Source organism: Leptosomus discolor, chromosome 9 (genome assembly GCF_034619465.1).
Source record: "Leptosomus discolor isolate bLepDis1 chromosome 9, bLepDis1.hap2, whole genome shotgun sequence".
NCBI lineage: Eukaryota > Metazoa > Chordata > Aves > Leptosomiformes > Leptosomidae > Leptosomus > Leptosomus discolor.
The window spans coordinates 36913117-36937108 of NC_141399.1; the positions used below are offsets into that span (position 1 = coordinate 36913117).

General features: G+C 55.9%; 2 protein-coding genes across 4 annotated transcripts; both read right to left on the reverse strand.

The window, feature by feature from the left end:
- Positions 1 to 3464: 3464 nt before the first annotated feature.
- On the reverse strand, positions 3465 to 7090 carry RAB9B (RAB9B, member RAS oncogene family). Of its 3 annotated transcripts, XM_086470235.1 has the most exons (4): positions 7048 to 7070; positions 6198 to 6245; positions 5016 to 5379; positions 3465 to 4485 (listed from the first exon to the last, which is right to left on the reverse strand). In XM_086470235.1, the coding sequence occupies exon 4, from the start codon at positions 4448 to 4450 to the stop codon at positions 3845 to 3847; it is 606 nt and encodes a 201-aa protein (XP_086326361.1). In that variant the 5' UTR covers positions 4451 to 4485; positions 5016 to 5379; positions 6198 to 6245; positions 7048 to 7070; the 3' UTR covers positions 3465 to 3844. The 3 variants fall into 3 exon arrangements, with proteins under 3 accessions (XP_086326361.1, XP_086326360.1, XP_086326359.1); XM_086470234.1 differs by lacking the exon at positions 7048 to 7070 and adding an exon at positions 7076 to 7090 and having other exon boundaries at positions 3465 to 5379; XM_086470233.1 differs by having other exon boundaries at positions 3465 to 5379.
- Positions 7091 to 22099: 15009 nt separating this feature from the next.
- Positions 22100 to 23694, reverse strand: LOC147414915 (thymosin beta-15A homolog). The gene is made up of 3 exons (XM_086470054.1): positions 23661 to 23694; positions 23093 to 23197; positions 22100 to 22606 (listed from the first exon to the last, which is right to left on the reverse strand). The coding sequence occupies exons 2-3, from the start codon at positions 23190 to 23192 to the stop codon at positions 22569 to 22571; spliced, it is 138 nt and encodes a 45-aa protein (XP_086326180.1). The 5' UTR covers positions 23193 to 23197; positions 23661 to 23694; the 3' UTR covers positions 22100 to 22568.
- Positions 23695 to 23992: the final 298 nt, after the last annotated feature.

Genomic DNA, 23992 nt, shown 5'->3' on the forward strand with positions numbered 1-23992 from the left:
GGTGCCCATATTCCCAACAGAAGCTGCATTGTCAAGATAAGAAAAGATGGAGACAGAAAAAGCATCCAATGAAGAAAAAAAGGACCTCAGACCCAAATATTGTTACTGGACTGAACCATCACACGAGGGGAGCAAAACTTAGACTGTAAGAGTATAACTGCCCTAGGATTTCTTTGTTCGGGGTCCCTCTTGGAAGGTCCCAGCTTGACCTGAAACAAACAGGTTCTGTGGCAGAACCTAGGGTCTGAACTCTTCTTTACAGCTGTGGGCCAAGACTGGATTCAGCCGCACCTAGACTCCTCTCTAAGAGGAATTTTAGAAGGCAAGGGGGTCGAGTCTGAACCTCGTGACTTGGCAGAGGGTGTCCCAGGACCCTTCTATAACAAGCCTACATTTAAAAAGCAGGATTTCCAGTGATTTGAAAACCTGTGCTGCCTCTGGAAGCATGAATAGGCAAGCAGACATGGGAGAAAAAGAAACTAAAGAGTTCTGCCAACAGAAACAGCAGGCACAGACTCTGCGAACGCAGTGAAAGCCTCCCAAAATAAGTGACCATCCTGGCAGGACAGCAGAAGAGAACAGTCTCCATATGCTGATTTCTGTCTCAGCATCCTGTGGAAATCATGCCTGGTTACAACCCCCTGGAGCCCGAGGGACCAGTTCCAAGATTGCAGGAAGAAATCAAAGTACCTGGCTCGCTGCTGAGAGCCCAGGCCGGAAATTAAAACGTAGTGACAGAAGCAAGCAACGTGGAATATTTCAGTTAGAGTGTTTTCTGCTACACGCTTGAAAAGACAAGACTGGTCACTGGATTCAGCTGATAAATAATTTATATTCCCTCAACTACTGGTCTAGCTAGGTACACTCAGGAATAACCAACCCCTTTGATCCCTTAGTGATTTCTCTCTGCCAGATGCTATAACCAACCCAGTTCCACACCCCTCAGGAGAACAGAAGCAGACTTGAACTTTGATAAACCAAGAAGGCAGCCACTTCCCAAATTCGCTTGAATACATCCATGGTTTATTTGCTTAAATAAAAGTAGAATCTCCGTTTTACAATTCCAGTTCTGTAGCAATAGCGACAACCACAGCAGCATGAGTGGACACAGCGAGGGGATGGCTGTGGGCACTGAACTTTGCAACAAAGAGTTCAAAATCCTGGCTCCTTTGGAAATTGTGCGTATGATTTAAAAGAAATTAAACAAATATATGGTACTATACTCTTTTTTTTAATGGATTTTTAAACCACGTAAGCATAACAAAATAGGGTTTTTTTAAAAAAAAGTCAACAATCCAATGTCTGTTAGGAATAAAGGATGCTGTGTAACAGCCTCCAGCCATACATACCGTCTGCACAGCCTGTGCACAATGAGGTTTGTGAGCTTCAGTATCAGCACCAACACGCACCTAGGGTACTGCGAACAGCGGGCAGCACCCGGGCCTCCTGCCCCTCGGCTTGCTCCATCTCTGCCCTCTCCCACAGGAGGTGCCAGCCCTCACACAGACCCCACAGATCCGCGCTGGGGAAGCAGCGGTTCCACCTGCAAGGAGCTCCCTCTGCAGCCCGCTGGCAGGGCCGGGCAGCGCACAAGGGCCTGGGCGTGTTCTGTCCCTGGGCCTCTGCACAAACCAGCTCCAGGGGAACGCGTCTGTTCGGAGATGTAAGTCAGAACCACAGGTCACAGAGTCTGGGATCTTGAAGGAAATATGAAGCAGTATTAAACTGAAGAAAAATCTAGAGGCCTGAGGAGGTCAGACATTGGTAAATAAACAGTAACTTTAATATCCTGTAAAAATCTGTTGCACCTACAGAGGCGGAGCCTTCTCTTATACCTCAGGGGACCTGGTTTTCCAGAGACCACAAGGACTCCCTATATTTCCCCGTGCATATGAGTGTTCAGCCCTGTTTAGAAATCAGATCCCTCTAAAGCACTTTGCATTAAAGCTTCAGTCCCTTCCACATGTGGCTGCCCTGCAGAGGAGGGCAGGGTCATCCTGAGCTTCCCCAGAGGAGGCTCCTTGCATGTTCAGAGACTGCTTCGCAATGGGGATTAGCTGCTATCAGCCAGCATGAGGGCAGAGACTGCCCTGCTCTAAAGCACAGCATAAGTGAGGCTGCTCGGTTTGAGCTACAAAATTTACCATCCAGTAGCTCTCACAGTGGGAAGTGGATTCAGCAGCTAGCAGGTGGGTACTCGGGGACGCTCTCCCGTGGCAGCTCCTATGTGCTTATGGGCAAAGTCATAGTTTTGGATGAACGCTTGCACGGGAAGTTGCAGGACACGAGGTTATAATGGTAAAGACAGCAGTCAGCAAGTGCTCATCCCTTTGCTACGCAGATAGCTTGTGACTAACACCTAGCAGGGGGCAGGAGCTGGGATCAGCAAAGCCTGGCATCCTTTCCTAGCAGGTTCCTTGCCTGCCCCCATACCATTTTTTCAGCCACCCTGAACAGAGGTGGAAGCAGTGCAGCTCTCTCCCCAATGGACTGAACACAGCAGCCATTAACAAAGGCCAGTTAACTGAGCGGGCATCCTCTACCGGTGAAGTCTGTCATAAGAATTACAGATAAAACATACTGGAGTCCCCATTACAGAGTAAGGGCCAGGACAATGGCACGAGCTAACTGTGCTCAGCAGCCCTGCACCTGACACAAAGGTGATGAAGTGAATGGTTCTGTGCTGCAGCACCCAGCTGGGAACATCCGTGCTGAAGCAACGGAAGACACCGATCCGCCAGCTAACGAAGCACAGTGGTCACCGGCCCCGCACACCGCGCGAGGGACTTAACACCTGACCGCGCGTGACTCCCCCAGCCACCTGCACACCTAGGAGACATCCCACCCACCTGCCATCTGGCCTGCCAGTGTGTATCATCTGGACATGGTGATTACTTGTAACAGAAAGCAACTGAAGTCTCACATTCCAGATCTCCTGAGTAACTCTAGACCCTTTGACACAACAGGGCGAGTGTCCACATCAGCATTTTTCATCCAGGGCTTCAAGGTATGAGAAGCAAAATTCGGTGTTGAGCCTCCACAAGAGGGAAACATACATTAAACAAGCAGCAGACAGTCTCTTCACAAAATAACACTCATACAAGACAAAGTTAGAGGTGAGGAAAAACAGACCAGAAACAGACCAGGCAGCTACAAAGAAGCGATGCTGCCACATTCAAACACAGGTCTATCTCTCCTTTGTATGCTGCTTCAGATCAGAGCTCTAACAGTGCTCAGCACAATCCAGTCTCAGGACACAATGCACTTATCCCAAGCAACAGATGCACACGTCTCAGCCACTCTAGTATTGGGCATTCTCACAGTCGCAGGGGCTAGAGTCTCTACAACAGGTTTTGTTCCGTATGCTGAGCAGACTTTCCTTTGGCAGTAAGATCATGAGTTTAGTGGGTCTAGTGTTCTTGTGTGGTTTTTTTTTTTTTTGGGGGGTGATTTTTTTTTTTTTTTTGAGTTCAGGACTTAAATACTTCAAAGAGTGTCTAGAGCGCTCTCAGCTTTGTTCTGCAGGCAGTTCTTGGTACAGATCAGACCACTATTGTCTTTAGTGAATTTAAAGGACTCTAACCCAGTCCTTTAAACCTGCTAAAACAGGCAGAGGTGGAAGCAGGACTACACTCGCATGCTCTTTTAAAAGCTCGCTCCTGCAGATACATGCTCTGTGCCTGAAAACTCCAGCCAGAATGCAGAATGTGAGGCTGCAACTTCCCAGCGAGCAAACCACCTATTGTCCTTGTGGCCACTCTCCTCAGAGTGCCCCAGAGCTGCCCGCCCTTATTCTGATCCATCTGCCAGCTCGAGCGACATTCCCAAAGCAGCAGCCACTCTCTCAACAACAGGAAGACCCTGATTTGGAGCTGGAGTGCAGGTCAATGCTGTGGCCCAGCATGCAGTGCTCTAGCTGCTCCTCCACCGCCAGCACCTGTCGCACAGCCTCCTCAAAGGCCACTGCCACATTGGTGTCATCCTTGGCACTAGTCTCCAGGTATGGATAGTTACCGTTTTCCATGCACCAGGCCTGGGCCTCCTCTGTGCTCACTTGTCTCTCGAGTTTGTCTATCTTGTTCCCCAGGACTACAAACGGGAAGTGTTCAGGGTCCTTCACGTCGGCATAATAGACAAACTCCTTCTGCCAGTTACTGAGGTTCTCAAAGCTCTGCCGGTCATCCACACTGAAGGTCAGCAGGCAGCAGTCTGCTCCCCTGTAAAAGGGAGTTCGCAGGCTCTTGAATCTCTCCTGTCCCGCAGTGTCCCAAATCTGGAGGGTCACAAAACGTCCATCCACCTCCAGGTCCCGGTTTAAGAACTCCACACCAATCGTGTGGAAAGCCTGCGAGTCAAACTTGTTGGTGACATACCGGTTCATGAGGGAACTCTTCCCAACTCCACCATCCCCAAGAAGAATGACTTTTAAGAGCAGGGACTTCCCACTCATTGCAGCAGGATGGAGGGGCGCAGTACCAAGGCAATCTGCAGCGTTCAGAAATAATATAAAATAGCTATTCGACTCATGGATTCTGCAGAAAGTTGCACAGGGAAGAACAGAATATGGTATTTCCATCCCCACTTCTGAACAAGTTTTGTATATAGGAGGTAATTTCTTATTAGACAGATTAGAGCTGGGAACTGGACAAGCTTTCAGGCACACAAGTCCTCCATCAGGTCCAAAACAGAAGCAGCAGGTCACCGCTGTAAGTGCAAGGTGAGAACAACTGCTGAGAGTTTAGCATCAATTATACCACTTTTGGTGAAAACTCTGTATCTGAAAGCTTGTCTAGTTTTTCCAAACATACCATTGCTAGTTAAACATCTCTTCTGGCCCGTGTCCTCAGGCTATCACAGAAACAGCAAAATCACCAGGGCCTTCCTTTCCACTGTACAATCACTAGCCAAGTAATTCCTCCTACCTGACTTGCTCTGGCAGAAGGATGTAAAAGATGTTCATCAATACAAGTCATCTGGCAAACCAGTTCTTCATCACCCCAAGAATGCTGACTCACCTTACAAGTGTGGAGCTGCGCGTGATCTCTACAGCTCGGAAAGGGGTTTCCCAGGCACAGAGACCCAGCTTCTCTGCTGCTCTTTTCTGGCAACGTTTTTCACAGGCCAGTCTACTGGGGCACAGGTACCAGTTCACATTGCAACAACCCCGACACCACAGGTCTCTTAGTCAGCAGTCACAAGAGAAAGGCCAAGTGCTAACCCAGTCCTCCTCCTCCCAGGGACATTCTGCAAGCAAAGGTAGAGGCCTGACACGGAACAAGAGGTTTGTTTGGCTGCTGTCTGTACCGTACCTGCTCTAGAAACACAGCGCTTCTGTCTCCAGGATTGTCCAGGGGCCACCTTCCTCCACCATAACAGTCACTAAAAAAGAAACATCAGTCAGCGAGGCTGCCAGAGCTGTGCTCGATGCACTGCTTTTCAATTTGTAATCTTCACCCAGGCTGGAAGAAGAACAGCAGAGCTTTAGGAAGCTGAAAGTGCAGTACTGGTGGCTGGAATAAAACAGGCAAGAACAAGGCACTGAGGAAAGTTTCCCTTGCCCTAAGTAAAATGGAACACAGCCCATTTCTGACCAGGGCAGAGCCCCTGGGTGCTAAAACCAAAATAAGAAAAGACTAAATTGAAGGAGCTCTGGCATGAGCGCACAGGCTGTGTAACCCATGTCTCCCCTCAATCCAGGGCACATCAATAACTTTGATCTGCTTGGCCTGCCTACCACACACTCTGGAGTCTGATCTGAGGATTGAACATGTACCTGAATCTGGTAACCGGAAAACTCAGCTAGCTGGCAAGAGCCTGATATGAAGAGAGATGGGGTCTGGCTTGCTTACACCTGCTACCATCATTCCTGGGAAGGGTGGGGACACATAGCGCTGCTTATTGAGGACACCAGCGGACCAACCTCCAACCCACTGAAACAGGAGCATTCGACACCGCTCAGACCAGCGCTCCTATTCCTTCCAGGCCAAAACCCATTTTCCATGTTAATTGCAGGGGGCCCTGTTCAACTTCGTTTCTGCTCTTTTTGTAACTCTTTCAACCCATGCTTACCACAAAGCGAAAATCAGGAACTTCTGCTTCTAGTTAGTTTCTGTGGAAAGTGCAGAAACTAACTAAAGACTCACCAATTTCACTTCCCTTGCACAGAAACACCCCAAATCAAGCACGACTGAACTAACTTGATGGGCCATGGGACAGCTGAGAAGCATCTGTGCAACGCAGTCGTTCTAAAGGAAAGAACAAAATGCAAATGTCACAAGAGACAAACAGGAATTGCAGCATAGCTCCCTGGGGCTGGCAGCTTCGGGAAACTCTCCCCTGAGCAGATGAGCTACTCAAAACCCTTGCTCTTCCTTTTCCAAATCCTTGCCGAGGGGGGGGTTAAGGTGGTCCCTGCCCCCTGTCACCAAAGCCCTTCCTGACACACACCATCAGCCCTGAGAAGAGTTTCCGTTCAGAAAAGGTTTGTTAGCCAGTGGCTAGCAGGCCTCTGAAAAATGACTAATGGGTTATGCTGGGCTACTCCAGAGCCCGGCAGGTCAGCAGACTACTGACAGACGTGACACAGCCACGGCACCGATGGGCACGTTGCCACCCATGACACCAACGTTAGCAACGCTGTCTGCAGCCCGCGTTCACCGATTAACCCTTTGCAAGCTGTTCCGGAGGCTAACCTCGACTTGCAGCCGCCAGCACCTGTTTGCAGATAAAAACAGCGCGGTGCGGGCGTGGGAGCCACACGCTGGGCGCCCCCCTCCCCGCTCCCCAGGTCCTGGCTCCCAGCTCGGCAGCAGGCAAGACCCTCCGGCGGGCCCTGGCCTGGCCCCCTGGCCCCCGCCCGACCCACAGCCGGCCCCTCAGGCCGGAGCGGCCGAGGAGCTACCCCTCGCGAGGGGGACGCGGGGCCCCCCACCGCCCCGGCGCGGGTGGCGGGGCCCTTTGGAGGGGCCTGGGGGAAAGGGACAGCCCGCCAGCCCCGAGGGGTGCCTGGGGGCCGGGGGAAATGGTGCCAGCCCCGGCAGCCCTTACCTCCCTCCGCGCCGCCCTCACCGCCCACCTGACCCGCCGGGCGCAGGTGCCGGCTCCCATCGCGCCTGCGCAGCGCACGCGCCCTGCCGACGGCAGCGGGGCGGGGCCAGGCTTCGTCCCGCCCCGCGCCTTGCGGCGGGGCCGCCGGGCCGGGCGGTGCCGCCGCCGCTGCTGCCGCCGGTGTCCCCTGGCTGCCCCCTGCCGCCACCCGCCGGTCACCGCTCCTGGCCCCTGGCTGCCCCCTGCCGCCACCCGCCGGTCACCGCTCCTGGCCCCTGGCTGCCCCCTGCCGCCACCCGACGGTCACCCCTCCTGGCCCCCGCGCCGCCCTCTCCTGTCGTTCCCCGCACTCACGTCCGCTCCAGTCCTCTCCCGCCCCCTCACAGTCCCCTCCCGTCCCCCTTTTGTCACTTCATTTCCCCCTCCTGCCACCCTGCTGCCCCCACGCCGTCTCCCCGCCGCCGCCCCGGTGCTGGGAGGGCAGGTGCAGCGGGACCCCCGCCCCTGGTCCAGCGGGCAGTGCAGGGGGGTGCCCTGTCGCAGCGGTCGGGGCTGCCATGGAGCCTGTGTCAGGCCATGGCACCTCGCCACCAAAAGTCCCCTGCCTGCCTGCAGAACACAGTCCTCGACACGATGTCATCACAGCCTGGCGGCGGTGGCTGTCCTCAGCCCCCTGCATCCCCCCGCACCTGTTCGGGCGTGCTTGGAGGCTTGTCCCTCACCCTGCTGGCGGGAGCCCAGCTGCTGCAGGAGGGGGACGTGCAGAAATAAATTAACAAGTGCCCCAAATGGCTTCTTCCTGGTTCCACATTTTAGGACTGGGGGTGGCAAATGGCTGGCAGCTGCCTGAAGGAGTGCAATTTCCCCCACCTTCATCATCACCCGTAGGACCAGGAGGAATAACGTCTTAAAGAAGGAGGTTTCTGGGGAAGAGCAGTAAATAGAATCACAGAATCCTTTGTGCTGGAAAAGACCTTTAAGATCATGAAGTTCAACTGTGAACCTCACACTGCCAAGTCCACCACTAAACCATATCCGTAAGTGCCACATCTACATGTCTTTTAAACATTCCACGGATTGTGGCTCGAATACTTCCCTGGGCAACCTTTTCCAACGCTTGACAACCCTTTCTGTGAAGAAATTTTTCCTACTGTCCAATCTAAACCTCCCCTTGAGGTGCAACTTGAGGCCATTTGCTCTTGTCCTACCACTTGTTATTTGGGAGAAGAGACTGACACCCACCTCGCTGCAACCTCCTTTCAGGTAGCTGTAGAGAGCGATAAGGTCTCCCCTCAGCCTCCACTTCTCCACACTAAACAACCCCAGTTCCCTCAGCCGCTCCTCACAAGACCTGTTCTCCAGACCCTTCACCAGCTTCGTTGTCCTTCTCTGGACACGCTCCAGCACCTCAATGTCTTTCTTGCAGTGAGGGGCCTAAAACTGCACACAGTATTCGAGGTGTGGTCTCACCAGTGCTGAGTACAGGGGCACGATCACTTCCCTACTCCTGCTGGCCACACTGTTGCTGATACAGGCCAGGATGCTGTTGGCCTTCTTGGCCACCTGGGCACACTGCTGGCTCATGTTCAGCCAGCTGTCAACCAGCACCCCCAGGTCCTTTTCTGCTGGGCAGCTTTCCAGCCACTCATCCCCAAGCCTGTAGCTCTGCATGGGGTTGTTGTGACCCAAGTGCAGGACCAGGCATGTGGCTTGTTAAACCTCATACAACTGGCCTTGGCCCATCGATCCAGCCTGTCCAGATCCCTCAGCAGAACCTTTCTGCCCTCAAGCAGATCAGCACTCCTGCCCAACTTGCAAACTTCTGAGGGTGCACTCAATCCCCTCATCCAGATCATTGATGAAGACATTAAACAGAGCTGGCCCAAATATTGAGTCCTGGGGAACACCACTTGTGACTGGCCGACAAAACTGGTTTTAACTCCATTCACCACAACTCTTTGGGCCCAGCCATCCAGCCAGTTTTTTACCTAGTGAAGAGTACACCTGTCCAAGCCATGAGCAGCCAGTTTCTCCAGGAGAATGCCGTGGGAAACGGTGTCAAAGTCCAGGTAAACAGCATCTATGGCTTTTCCCTTGTCCACTAAGCAGGTCACCTTGTCATAGAAGATCAGGTTAGTCAATCAGGACCTTCCTTTCATAAAGCCATGCTGACTGGGCCTGATCACCTGGTTGTCCTGCATGTGCTATGTGCTATGGCACTCAAGATGATCTGCTCCATAACCTTCCCTGGCGCTGAGCTTAGGCTCACAGGCCTGTACTTCCCTGGATCCTCCTTCTGACCCTTCTTGTAGATGGGCGTCACATTTGCTAACCTCCAGTCAACTGGGACCTCCCCAGTTAGCCAGGACTGCTGATAAGTGATTGAAAGTGGCTTGGTGAGCACTTTCACCAGCTCCCTCAGTACCTTTGGGTGGATCCCATCTGTCCCCATAGACTTGTGTGTGTCTAAGTGGTGTAGCAGGTCACTAATCATTTCCCCTTGGATTATGAGGGGTTCATTCTGCTCCCCGTCCCTGTCTTCCAACTCACAGGGCTGGGTACCTGGAGAACAACTTACTATTAAAGACCGAGGCAGAGAAGGCATTAAGTACCACAGCCTTTTCCTAGTCCTTTGTCACTGTTTCCCCCTGCATCCGATAGTGGATGGACATTCTCATCAGCCTTCCTTTTGTTGCTAATGTATTTATAGGAACATTTTTGTCTTTTATGGCAGTAGCCAGATCAAGTTTTCTTGTTTTTCTTTCTAATTTTCTCCATAACCTCATGACATCCGTGTGGTCTTGAGTGGCTCCTGAGTGGCCTGCCCTTTCTTCCAAAGGTCATAAACTCTCCTGTTTTTCCTGAGTTCCAGCCAAAGCTCTCTGTTCAGCCAGGCCCGTCTTCTTCCACCCTGTCTCATCTTTTGGCACATGGGTTTGGCCTGCTCCATGCCTTTAAGGTTTCTTTCTTGAAGCATGTCCAGCCTTCCTGGACTCCTTTGCCCTTCAGGACTGCCTCCCAAGGGACTCTTGTCAACCAGTCTCCTAAACAGGCCAGTCTGCCCTCTGGAAGTCCAAGGCAGCAGTTCTGCTGATCCCCTTCCTTACCTCCCTGAGAATCGAAAACACTATCACTAGGCCCAAGACAGCCTTCAACCATCGCATTGCCCACAACTCCTTCTCTGCTCACAATGTAAATATTTTAGATGATTGCAAGGAAAAATGGTGGCTGGGGCAGACAGTGAGGGGAGAGGGAAGACCAGACCCCCAGGTGGCTGCAGGGGAATTTAGGGGAGCAGGAGCCACCTGCACCCACCAGGCTTTGTCAGCTCTTCTTCCCACCACTGCCTGGTGACCACTAGGGACAGCTCCAAAACTTGGGGACATCTCTCGCTGAGAGCTGCAAGACTCCCTGGGCACTTTCCCTGGGGGGGCAAGACCAGGTATTCCTTCCGTGGATGCCCAGGGGTTTTTGGCTGTCCAAACCCAGCACCAGACGCAGGGCCAAGCGGGTACCACAAAAGTGCATCAATTCCCTCCTCCCCCCCCAGAAAAACATGAGATGGGAGGAGGATTTAAATTAAGCTGGGGATTATAGTAATACCAGCCTTGGTGATCTGTTGGATGAGACAAGGAAAAAAAGAAGTGCAGCGGGGTGAGGAGGGGGTGGCATGGTCAGGGCCTGAGAGTGCAGAGTGTTGGCAGCCTGGGACCAAGGCAGCCTGAGGAATGTGGGGGTGCTCCCTGGGCATGTATTTGGGGCTCCGACATATGCACCAGGGCCAGAAGCACAGGGTGCTGCTGGTACAGTCAGCAGACCCAGCCTGTGCCACCAGCTGGGGCTCACTCCGAACCAGTCTGGGACCCCACGCCAGCCCTGCCAGGGCCACGCATCACTGGGGTGAGCCTCTGAGCACAGCACAACTCCCCCTGCCAGCTCTCTTTGCCTGGCAGACGTTTAATCCCGTTATTCGTCATTACTTCTTTATTAGAGATCTAAATTAGCATGTAAGAATATCAAGGCCAGGATGGGCAAGACACCTCCTGAGCAAATCAGAGCCACGAGGACAGATCCTGCGAAGGCAAGAGGGACATGGTGCTCTGCAGCAGCATCGTGCTGTGCACTGGCACCCTGGACCACCCTGGGAGGGCTGGCAGACACCAAAGGGGATGCTGCTGCCAGGGCTTAGGGAAGGCAGAATGTCCCTGCAGTGTGGCCGAGGACACCGCAGGACCAGTGGCCCCAGCTGACTGTGCTGGTGCTCAGGGCGTCCCCATGATCCCCTGGACTGAACTGCAGGTGCCAGGAGCCATTGGAGAGTCACCTGCCCATCCTAGCAGGGATGTGCCTGGGCAGGTTTAGCTCCCTGTGGCTGTGCAGCTTGGCTGCCTTGCTGAGCTGGGCCACAACCTGTTTGGCAGCTGCAGTGGATTGACCCTGGCTGACCGCCAGGTGCCCACCAGGCCACTCTGTCACTCTCTTCCTCAGCAGGACAGAGGAGGAGCAAATCAGATGGAAAAGAACTCATGAGACAAGATAAAGGCAGTTTAATAAAGCAAAAGCCGTGCGCGGAAGAAAAGGAAGACAATTGATTTACTTCCCATCAGCAGGCCATGTCCAGCCACTTCCCAGGAAGTAGGGCTTCAGTATGTGTAGCAGCTGCTCCAAAGACAGATGTCGTAATCATGAATGCCCCCCGCCTTGCTCCTTTTATTGCTGAGCAGACATCACATCGTATGGAATATCCCTGTGGTCAGCTGTCCTGGCTATGTCCCCTCCCAAGATCTTGCCCACCCCCAGCCTGCTGGTGAGGGGGGAATGTGGGAGAGGCAGCCCTGTGCTGTGGAGCCCTGCTCAGCAGCAGCCAAAACACCCGTGTGTTATCAACACTTTTCTAGCTACTGATATAAAGCACAGCACCATGAGGGCTGCTAGGGGGGAAATTAACTCTGTCTCAGCCAGACCCAGTGCAGCATCTTGGGGAAAAATGTATTTTATAAATAAAATAGATCTCCGAGGAGACTTAACCGTGGCTTCATGTGTTGCAAACAGTGTCACAGCCACTGCCCCACAGCTCTGCCCTCCTGGTGCAGTGACACTGATTGCTGCGCTGTTTCTCTACAGCAACTAAGCTGAGAACCTTCTTGGCTGTCCCCTTCTCAACAGCTGTCTTCCCTCTTGGTTCGTGCACGTGGGACTCCAGCTTCAAGTGGGTTCACCATCGCACTTCCTCATGTCCTTCACCTGGTCAGGCAGGAAGAACCAGAGTGTGCCACGTGGCATGCACCTGGGGCTCCCTTTCCCTCTGACCGGGTCAGGAGAGGACTGACTTCTTGGGGTGCCCCTAACAGCCGAGGCACTAGCCTGTAGGGATGAGGAGATCTTCTTCTTTTTGGAGACAAGAAGGCGCTCTCTCCACAGTTAGCATCCCTATCTGAGCAACACATTGTTGCCAAGCTGTTAGAATATGACTTTGGGGCACTTTGCATCATCTTCCTTCGCATGGCTTGTGTGCACAGGTCATCCTCTGGATCTTTGGAGATCTCATCATTGTCTAGACGACTTCCAGCACCACCAATTCTCTCTGTATGCTTTTGTCTGTGGTAGTCCACTTTCCAGAGTAGTTCACAAGATCTTCCTTGGATGGATATCTTGCCCTCACACTTGAGAGGAGCTGTCTCCAGAGACTGCAAATTGCTGCTTTTTTTCCTAATTCCTCTCTCAATTCCCCATTCCTAGCAAAGGATCCCAGCTGTTGGGTTTCTCTACCTTCCAATTGCTGACTGTTGGCCCCGTTATTCCAGCATCAGAGTAGCCAGGCAACAATCCACTCACCTGGGTGGCAGCCCTACTCTTTCTGTATGTCCCAAAGTTCTGATGAGGTCAGGAACCAGATAGTTTCTGCTTCTTGTCTGAATTCCCTCACTCCTTCCTCCGGCTTCTTTGATGAAGGCCCAGCTTCTTGTTCAAACCCTTCATCTTCTTCCTCCTCCCTTACTAATCGATGATAGCAACCCTTTGACCTCTTTGTCCACTGCTTTTTTTTTCACTACTGGGACAATTACTGTAGTTGTTGTTGTTTGGGTCCCTATCTCAACCATGCTGTCCTCAGTTGTAGTTTGGCTCCCTATCCCTACTGTCATGTCCTCAAATGTAGTTTGCACCCCGGTCTCAGTCAAGGTATACTCAGAGGTGGCTTGGGTCCCTGCCTTAACCACAGTCTTCTGACAGCACTGAACTGTGGCTTGGTAGGCACAGGCTGAGCCCAGTACAGAGTTAGAAGCTGCTGGTTTTCACTGGGGTAGGCAAGGCACCCTTCTATCAGGTGGCACATCTGTTTGCCAGGGTTACTTGTTTGTTAGGGTGTAAAGTCCCAGGCTACGGGAGATGATAACCACCCTAGGCACCTGCCCAAATCCTTGCACACACCCTACCACCCAGGGATCAGCCACCTCAGGGCACATTTCAGTATCGCCTCACCCAAAAGTTGTCTTCTCTTACACCAGGAGATCAGATTCCACAAACCCCATAACATGCCAACAGTATTAATTAGTAGTATTAAACAGGTCATGGAAGGGTGAACGAGGACCTCAGGAACCTGCATAGTAAAACCACCCACAGCAGTCCTGGGTAGGAAGAGGTATTCCCTCATCCTCTCCACAAGACAGCTCCCCCAGCGCAGCAAGGCCATCAATTCCAGGGCAAAGCACATGGCCATTGTTTGTACTAACATGTTCCCAAGCTCAGCAAAATAAAGAGATAAGCAGTGCAGCCAACAAACTCCGTGATCCGCACAGCAGCTTTCTACTTAATAACTACTGTAGCTATAGCACACTTACTACAAAACTGCTGTTGTCTCAGGTCCCACACTGGAAGCCAAAAAGGACTGTGGTGGGTTGACCCTGGCTGGACACCAGGTGCCCACCAGGCCACTCTGTCACTCCCTTCCTCAGCAGGACAGAGGAGGAGCAAATCAGATGGAAAAGAACTCATGAGACAAGATAAAGGCAGTTCAATAAAGCAAAAGCCGTGCGCGGAAGAAAAGGAAGACAATTGATTTACTTCCCATCAGCAGGCCATGTCCAGCCACTTCCCAGGAAGTAGGGCTTCAGTATGTGTAGCAGCTGCTCCAAAGACAGATGTCGTAATCATGAATGCCCCCCGCCTTGCTCCTTTTATTGCTGAGCAGATATCACATCGTATGGAATATCCCTGTGGTCAGCTGTCCTGGCTATGTCCCCTCCCAAGATCTTGCCCACCCCCAGCCTGCTGGTGAGGGGGGAATGTGGGAGAGGCAGCCCTGTGCTGTGGAGCCCTGCTCAGCAGCAGCCAAAACACCCGTGTGTTATCAACACTTTTCTAGCTACTGATATAAAGCACAGCACCATGAGGGCTGCTAGGGGGGAAATTAACTCTGTCTCAGCCAGACCCAGTGCAGCATCTTGGGGAAAAATGTATTTTGTAAATGAAAGTAGATCTCCGAGGAGACTTAACTGTGGCTTCATGTGTTGCAAACAGTGTCACAGCCACTGCCCCACAGCTCTGCCCTCCTGGTGCAGTGACACAGCCTGGCACCACAACCCAGCATGGCTTGCTTGGCCACGCAGTGGGGAGGGGGCCTGGACCCTTCCCTGAGGAGCCTGGCACCTGGACAAGAGGACCATTGAACAGGAGGTGAATTGCAGAAGCAGGGCTTCCTGCTGAGCCCCTGGAAGAGAGGAGTGGGATGGAGCCAGGTGGAGCTGCTGGGAGGGCTGGCGCTTCCCACAGTGCGTGGGAAACTGAGCTCTGGGTTCAAGGGCAAAAGAGGGAATGGGCTTTTCTGGGCATGACCCCTCGCTCACAGGAAGCCCACTGAGAGTCGGTGTCACCCCAGGACTGCAGGCAGGACAGGACCTTGCCTGTGGGCCCTGGGCACCGCCACCCATTGCTGCAGGGGGGTTTGTCTGGAGATGGGGTGGGAGCCACGTGCTGGGCAAGGAGTGTCAGAGCAGCAGGGGCAGCGCCAGCGCATCGGGGCAGGGTCTCTGCAGGGTGCCAGGCTCCTGGAGCATGAGAGGTGTTACTCCCCTGGGCTCAGCTGCATCCCTCCCCAAAGGGGCTGCGACACGCGCCAGCCGCCTGGGTCTCGCTCCTGGCTCTGGGTATCACAGCAAACATGGGGAAGCCGGTGCCAAGGTAAGCAGCCGTGATACAGCCTCATCCCTGCTGCCAGCCTGTGGCCACACAAAGCGCTGCCAGCTCGTGCCCCAATGAACATATCACACATCTCGTGCTGCAGCTTGGGCTTGGGCTTCTTCCTTTGTTCTAGCCCCAGTGCCTGGCTCTGCAGCTGCTGCTTCAAGACCTGTACCCAGCAGCAGCTCCAGCCCATGGCATCTGCTCTGAAACATCCCCCAGCACATGTCCCTCCCTGGACAGCCTTGCCACCCCTAGCCTTGGTCACCCCCAGCCTTGGTCACCCCCATTTCCCCCGAGCCCATGGCACCCTGGCATCCATTTCCCCTGGGCCAAGAACCCCGCCATCCATTTCCCCTCCTGCCTACCCAGGAACAACACAGGAGGAACAAAGCTGAGGAAGGGCCCCCCCCCGCCATGGCTCCAGCCACGCCAGAGAAGTGCCCTGTGCAGTTTTCGTGTGGCAGCCCTGTGGGCTGAGGCCTGGCAAACTTGACACGCACCAGCCACCACACAAGAAGAAGTAGCTCAGGGGTGTGGCAACATCCCTGAACATTGTCACCCACAGAAGAAGGACCACGTAGCTGATGACTGGCTGGAGATGGAGCAGCTCCCAACACTGCAGGGGAACTAGGACCATGGCAGCAAGGATGGGATTTACCTCCTCACCACTTCCTCCCCACCATGGCACTGGGATGCTGGAGGTGCTGTTGGAGCCTTCCCTTAAAAAGCTGCAGCCCCACAAGGTCCCTCCCTGCTGAGCTGGGAGTGGTGTGGGAGAGGCAGTGGGGAGAAGGGAACGTGCCCAGGCTGCCAAACCACCTCTCCGAGAGACAACACTGCAAGTGAGGGCTTGTTCCAGCTCTACTGCAGCCCCGAGGCTGACAGCGGTTGAGCTGCCTGCCACCGCCGCAGCCTTTGCCCTCGCCTCCTCACCTATCCCCAGCTCATCCCTGGAGCCCCTGGGCCGTTTATCAGGGATGTGCTGGGTGACAGGGCGGTGGAGGAGGTAGCACCATAGGAGGAAGCACCAGCCGTAATTTTACCCTGATGTGGCTGCGCAGGCAGGTTGGGGCTGTGGGAGACAGCACGAGGCATCTGTTGCAACATGCTTATCTGCTGCCCATCGCTACCGATCCCATTCCTGGAAAGCCACGGAGGCGGCTGGCAGGTGCCAGCTCATGGCCTTGCAGGGGGGTGCTTGGCCCCTGCTGCAGTGGGCTCTGCTTGGGGACTCACAGCAAAAGCACTCAGCGGCAGAGCAGGCTTCATGGTGGCAGGGACAGAGGGGCAAATGGCATCCTGGTTGCCTTTTGGCAGGGAAAGTGCCTGGGCAGAGGGATGGAGGGAAGCTACTCCTGACACTGCTTCAGAGGTGCCTCCATCCTGCCCATGGGTGATTTTGGGGGAAGCAGCAAAGGGCCATATTCCCCTGCTGACCCCTGGCTGTATCCTGCACTGCACACTCTGGCCCAGCTCACACCCTGCACTGTGCTCTCTGCACCCAGCCTGGCCCCAGTTCCCCATGGGCAGCAGGATCTTCCCCCACAGGCAGGTTTGGAGCTGTGACACCACATGATCCCACAAGCACCGGCAGTGAGGCACCCGGGCTTGGGGACGGCAGTGTCCCTGGGGACAGGACGCAGACCTCTGTCTTGCTGGGCAAAGCCAGGCGACATTGCCTGAGGTGTGACATCCACCATGGATGGGCTTTGATTGCTTCGATTTTGTTTTTCTGCCCCTCGAGGTTTCCTGATGTCATGCAGGCACTCGGGCAGTCGATAGCAGTCTTGGGCACCCCTGGCAAACCCTGGCTGCCTGTGCTGCAGCTTGGGCGCTGGATGTATCCCTGCTGCCATCACTGCGATTGGGTTTGAGCCCCCACCTTGTGTCTCCTCAGCTGCCCCTGATGCCGTACCCCAGCTGTTGCTTGCAGAGAGGAATAAATCATGGAGTGGGGGCTATGCATTGCGAACAGGGGAACAAGATGGCTTTTCATGCCATAATCTTTTGTAATAAAGCACTAGGGGGAAGAAAGATGATAAACAATGCCTCCTGTGTGAGCCAGCTGCTTCCTAAAATAAAAGCGGTCCTCTCCACCATCAGCTGCCTCAGCTCAGGCACAAGTGCGGGCACTGCCGCACGACACCGGAGCCGCATCCCCTGCGGGAACACGTGCTCCTGCAGCTCCCGGCATGGCCCCACGGGCCTGTGGGAATCTGCAGAACGCAACTGCAGAAATAAGCAATTAATTCTGGCCACTCTCAGGAGCGAGCTGTGAGCAACTGAAGGGCTCGCCCCCCCCCAGGCGCCAGCAACACGCCTGTGGCTTGGCGAAGGCACGCAGCAAAGCTGCTCCCACCTGCGCCGCACACCGCAAACAACCCCAGCAAATGCGGGGTGCGGGGTGGGTTGCAGCGTGGGTCAGTGCAGAACTCCCTGGCTTTATTTAGATCTGGGTGCTGGCAGGAGCCTGGGTCTAGCCGGGGCTCTGGAGGAGAGGGCAGGAAGCTCTGAGCACTCCTGGTTCATCATTATTAGGGCTGAGCCCTCGCTGGCAGGCCATGAGTAAGCTCCTGCTGGTAAACCTGACCTCCCGGGCATTATTTCAAGAGCAGCAACCACTTCTCTGTTGCTGGGGAAGGTGTCAGGGTGCGCCGAGCGTGGCAGCCTGGCTCTGCTAGCCACTGCACAGCATGCAGGTGAGTTTACCAGTGTGGGTGTTCGGAGGCGCCTGGCTTGCTGTGCTGGTGCCTTTGCACTCACTGGTCAGGGACAGTGGTTTTCCTGCCCCATGGCCACAGGGGCTCTCTGGCATGGCGCTGCTCCCCACCACAGGATGGGAATAGCTTGTCTGTTAATCCTCCCCCTTGTCACTGAGTGTCCTCAGGGGACAGTCTGACCCACAGTGTCACATCACATACACTCTCCCACCCCGTGGTGGCCTCCCATCAGCTCCATTCCCAAAGGACCATGGCTGCCACCTTGCACACCACTTTCATTTCCCCATTACTGCTCAGTCTCTTCTGCTTTCCCCTTTTACAGCCAAACTTATAACTGTCCCTGTGCACGTAAACACGCACATATCCTCCCCAACAACTCCCAGCAGAGGTTTTCCCTGGCAGCTTGTACTTATTACCCCTTCACCTCCCCTCTCCACTACTGCCACCACAGGGTTTGAGCTCTGTGCTTGGCAGTATGCCCACCTGGGCAGGGAAGAAATGGCAGGGAAAAGCCGACCAGAGTGATGCAGAGGGGTGACACATTTTCCCCAGGGATATGGGGAGTGGTGGGTGGGGGAGGACCTGCACATGTTGGAGCTGCAGTATCTGCCTCGCCACACGGCCTGGCCTCACCTTATCCTGTTTGCTGTGGTGATAAACCCACACCTTCCAAGGTGAGATTTGCTTTGACCGATTGCGGTGTGGGCCGGGGCTGGTGATTTCCTGCTGTCCAAACCCGGGAGCTGCCCCAGGCGCTGGTCACTGACACCTCTTGGCTCTCACCTCTTTCCGCTGCAGATCTGGGGACCACCAGATAAGACAGCGGCCAAGGGAAAACCGCGGCTGCCGTCGTGCAAAAGCCTCCCTCGCACTGGGTGATCCACACCGCAAACCAGCGTGGTGCTGCGGGATGTGCAAAGAAGGTGCTACAGCCTGGCAGGGCGGGTGCACAGCTGGGAGGAGGGGGACACTGTGGGGGCCCAGTGTGAGGCGATGCACAGGCTGACCCAGGACCAGTGCGAGGCTGAGCAAGGTCCTGCAAGAGATGGATTGTAATCCTCCACACAAGCATATATGGGACCAAATCCTCTCCTGGCTGAGTCAGAGGGGATGGAGCAGCAGCGGGGGCAGCTGCCCATCCCAGCCGCAAGCCCTGATCTGAATTCACCCCGTGCTGCCGATCACCAGGTATTTGCCCAAATTCCTCCTGCCAGTGACTCAGCCTCCTCCTCCCTCTGCTACAGTGCAGGCCACAGCTCACCACCCGATCAAGGTACTGGAGGAAACCAACCCAGGAGCAGTGGGGTGGGACCCAGCCGGGAGGAGGCATGGATACTGCCAGGAGGAGCCGGCACATGTAACTCACTGGTGAGGGAGGGTAGCACTGAGCCCGGCCAGAAAGTCCCAGCTCCCAGGATGGCGTCCTCCGTGCATGGGTGGCTGCTGGGGCAGCCCATGCTGCCAAAGCCACCACATTTCTAGGGGACATCAGCCTGGCAGGCGTCCTGGCCTCCCACACTGCTGGCAGCCATGTGCCCATGTGTGCTAGGGTGAAAAAGGGAAGGTCGGGGGGAGGGAGGGAAAGTGTTGAGATAAAGGCCTTTTTTGTAACAGTTCTCCCCTTACAGGCTAATCCTCTGCTGGCAAGAGTGACGTTTGGGGCACTGGGTTGCAAAACATCTTTTTCTTTATCCTCAGACAAGGATACAGGGGTTGAGCCATGTGTCTGGTACTTCCCCGTGCACACTTCTGGCAGGGATGTGGCTGGGAGAAGTGCTAGGCTGCCCTCATTTCGTGTGGACACAGCTCCATCGGCCATACAACCCACAGAGATGGGTTTGCTGGGGTTGGGGAGCTGCCCCTAGCTCTGACTGATGTCCCTGGGGCCAGGCTGGGGATGCCAGCCCTTGGAGTGGCTTCCTCAGGGCACAGACCCGGCTGTGCCAGCCTTTAACCCCGTGTCTAAACCCGCATTGCGGTGTCCGCAGGGTGGCCACACTGAAAAAGCAACCCAAACCCAGGGACATCAGCACCCCTGTCCTCACCACACAGCTCCCCGGGATGTAGCAAGGTGGTCCCACAGGCTGGTTCCACAGGCTGGTTCCACAGGCTCAGGGCAAACGCTGGAGTGTCACCGGTTCCTGGCACCAACAACTGTGGGGGAGCCTTGTCCCGGCTGGCGAACTGCTCAGCCCCATAGGAAGAGGGTGCACAGTCGGCAGGCACTTGGGGTGCCCAGCACCCCTGGGCAAAGTTTCTGCTGCCACGTGTGTAACACAGGGTGAGGGGGTGGTTTTTGTGAGCACAGCAGTGCCAGGGACAGGACACACCTGCCATGACCTTGCAGAGGTCTGAGTGACTCAGGGAGAGATAAGTCGACCGGTGGTTTTCCATGCCCGCGGAGTGGCCCATTGCAGTGTGCCTGAGAGCCTGCAGGAGAGAGAGGCAGTGGGGCAGCGTCGGGGGCAGCCAGGGTGCTGTGGGAAACCACCGAGACATCCCTATCCCCAAAAGCCCCACTGAGGAGAGGGGATCAGCTCTGCCACTTTCCATCCCAAAAGCTTCACTTGGTTCAGCTTATGCTCTGGATGTTGAGGGGCAGGGAAAGGGCTCAGGCTGGCTTTACCTCTGGGTTTCACCCAGCGCTCAGCCTGGGCGCATCAAGTGGCCAATAGATTGCAAAGCCTCTCTGCAGGAGGTGGAAACGCTGAAGCAGCGAGAAGGAACTTAACCTTCAGTGGCCCGCGAGCCCTGCCTGCCGCTCCCAAGCCCAGCTCTTGCTGACGTGACCTTTTCTACATTCTGCTTTCACAGAAGGGTCTGAAGACGCCCCCTGCTCCCTCCCCAGCACAGGGCCGAGCCTGCGCCTGCCTGGTGAGACAAACCACCGCTGGGAAGGCACAAGGACTGACAGCGCGATGAGTGGCTGCTGCCACCCTGGCACCCCAGCGGTTGGCACTGGGAAAAGGATTCCCATGTCTGGGATAGGGCGCTGCCCTGAGGACATCAGGGTGCTGAGGGGGCACAGTCACCCTGCCATGTGCTGAGGTTCCCAGTGCTCAGCCCAGCGTAGCAGCAGCCCCAGCTGGGCCTCAGCATCGCTCCCCACCCCACGGAAAACCCCACACACTGCCCTGACAGTGCACAAACACCAACCTCTCACCTTAAGCTCTTTCGATTCTGCTTTTCAAGGGGTGAAGGCAGTTGCAGCCACACAGTTATCTGCAGCCCTGGGCAGACGGTGTGGGTGGAGGTACTAGGCAGACAGGCACCATGTCCAGACAGGCCCAACAGCCCCATGTTTGTCTCCAGCTGGCCAGGCTCACTAGGGATACCGGCCAAAACTGTCAGTTGGCAAGTCTGCCTCCACCTCCTCCATCAGCAGCCCATTGTGACCCTGCAGGCCAGGTGGAGGTGAGGAAATCCTGGCAGCATCCAGGAAGCCCCAGCATAGACCTGGACACACTATTAGGCCCCTGCTCCTCCTCACCCACACTGTGCTGGGGGCTGACTGCAGGACACGGGCTCTCCACTCCTGCAAGGCAGGGCTGTAATCAGCCTAGAGAGTACCCAGGGGGTTTACTGCATTAACCCACCCTTACAAGGCTGCAAAAACCTATTTCCAACAAGTGCAGGAGCCGAGGTTGGCTCAAGGTGAAGAGAAAGGCTGTACCAGGCAGCGAAGGGAGAGCTGGGCTCTGAGAAACAGGTAGACAGAGCCAGCAGGACCCAGGCCAGCACCATTGCTAGCAGGGGCACCTCCAGCCACGTAGGCGAGAAGTGAGCCCAGCTCCGCAAGTGACATTTTAGGCAGGGGACACCAACCTCCTTGAAGCAGGAGGCTCAGCCTTCAGGGGGGCAGGAAGGCCCAGGTTAGCCTCTCCTTGAAGTTGCACAAGGAAACTGCTATGGCGGTGGGACTGCTGGTGCAGCACCCTGAGGCAGCTGAGCTCCCAGCTCTGGACCCCACCATGCCATCAGAGACCCAGCCCTATACAAACACCAAGCTGGACGCACCTGGCAGGGAACCATTCTATCTAACCCTCTGAGCAACACCAAACCACCAGCTACTACAGCAGAGACCTTCCCACCCTCCAGGGCAAGCCAGGCTGCAGCCTGAACTTTTGCCAGGGAAGAAGCCACAAACCATAGGCAGGCCATTATGTTTTTTATTTTATAATAAACTTCTCATTTTTCCCCCAAGGAAGACAAAAGACCCGTGAGTGAGGCTAAAGAACACCATCAGTCAAGATTATGTGAGACAGACCTAAGCCACAGGCCAAGGCCAGAAAGGATCCCCACTCCCCTGGGCAGAAGGGGTCCATCCCCAGGAGCCTCCATAGCCCTTGCTCATCTCCCCACCACATTAGAGCAAGATCAGCGCTGTCAAAAGGAGTCAGCTGAGCAGCAGGGATGGGGTTGGGTCAGGCTACTGACGGACTGAGAGGGCCATGCTTTGTTCCCTCCACCCGCCAAAGCTGCCAGCAAGGTGGGATAGTGGGTTAGGTGATACAGCTGTTTTCTATACATGTACATGATGTAAATTTAAAAAAACACATGATTTAATTCAAAGCAAAAAAAAAAATCAAGTGGTAGCTCTTCTTGCCAGGCCATCTCACTTTAGGAAGACTTCACACATTCTTTCTCCTGCTCAATAGCTGCAAGAGAAGAGAGGTCCGTTAGTCTCTGGTGCTTTTTGTAGAAACACCCACTGGAGAAGGTTACAGAGCAATCACACAGGCCCCGGCACCTGGTTTTATGGTTTGACCCCAAGTGGGGTAAACCCTTCAAGTCAGAGAGTGATGACACACACGCAGAGGTGACACTTGCCTTCAGCTCTCCTCAGGGAAGTCACGCCCCGAGGCAACAGCTCGGAGCCAACATCCCTCCACACCCCATGCCGCCCATGGCCCCGGAGGGCCATACCCCGACCCCTCATCACACGGCCAGCGGTCTCCCCGGGGCTAACCGCCCAACAGCTCCACACCGCCCCTCTCCACCGGATCCCTCGAGGGTGAGATTAGCACCCGAGGACACCGGCTCCACCGGCCGCGGCCAACACGTGCCTCCGGCACAGCGAAACGCCGGGGCCCCGCGCTGGCCCCAGCCAGCCCCCCCGACCCCTCGCTCGGCGCTGTACTCACTCTCCTTGGAGGGCAGCGTGTTCTTCTCCTCCGTGTTGGTTTTCTTCAGCTTCTTCTTGTCGAATTTCTCCACCTCCGAGAGGTCTGGCTTGTCGCACATTTTGCCTGCGAGCCCCCCCCCGCCCCCGCCATGCCCCGAGGTCAGCCCAAGTCCCCTGGAACGGGGATCGGCAAACAAAGGCGGCCCGCCCCGACCCCCCCCCCCCGCCCGGGTCCCCGCCGCGGACAATAGCGCAGGGCAGGGCGCGCCCCCGCACAGGGCACCGCGCCGCTTCTCGGCTCCGGGCAACTCCGCACCGGCTGGGCGGCCCCCCGGGGCACCCCCCCGATGCCCGCATCCGCTGGGGGAGACCTCCCCGCCCCCGCCAGCCGCGCTCCCCGCGGCACGCAGCCCAGCCCGTCCTCCCCCCAGGACCCCCGCGTCCGCAGCCCCCGCCCAGGGGCGCCCCGGGAGAGCCCCTCCTTGCACCGGCCCTGCGCGCAGCCCCCTCCCCGGCATAGCCCGCACCCAGCGGAGCAGGCAGCCCCGCGGGAGAGAGCGCCGCCGCCCTGCCCGCCGCCGCCCTACCTGCTGCTGCCGCCCCGTCCCTCCCGCGCTGCTGCACTCCCAGGTGAGGCTAGAGCGCGCGGCGTGGGGCGGCGCCTTATATACCCCGGCCGCCGCCCAGCCCGCGCGCCCATTGGCTGTCCGCCGCTCGCTGAGCCTGCTGGGAAGCGTAGTCTGCCCGTCGGTTGCCGCGGCCGAGCGGTCCCCGTGAGAACTGCCGCTCCCAAGGTGCCCCGCGGCGGGGGGGGGGGGTGGGGGGGGGAGCAGGGCGGAGGCGCGCCTTTGCGCCGGGCCGCGCGCCCGCGGGGGTGGGGGAACGGAGGGGCGCGGGGCGCGCTCGGGGGCGCGCGTGT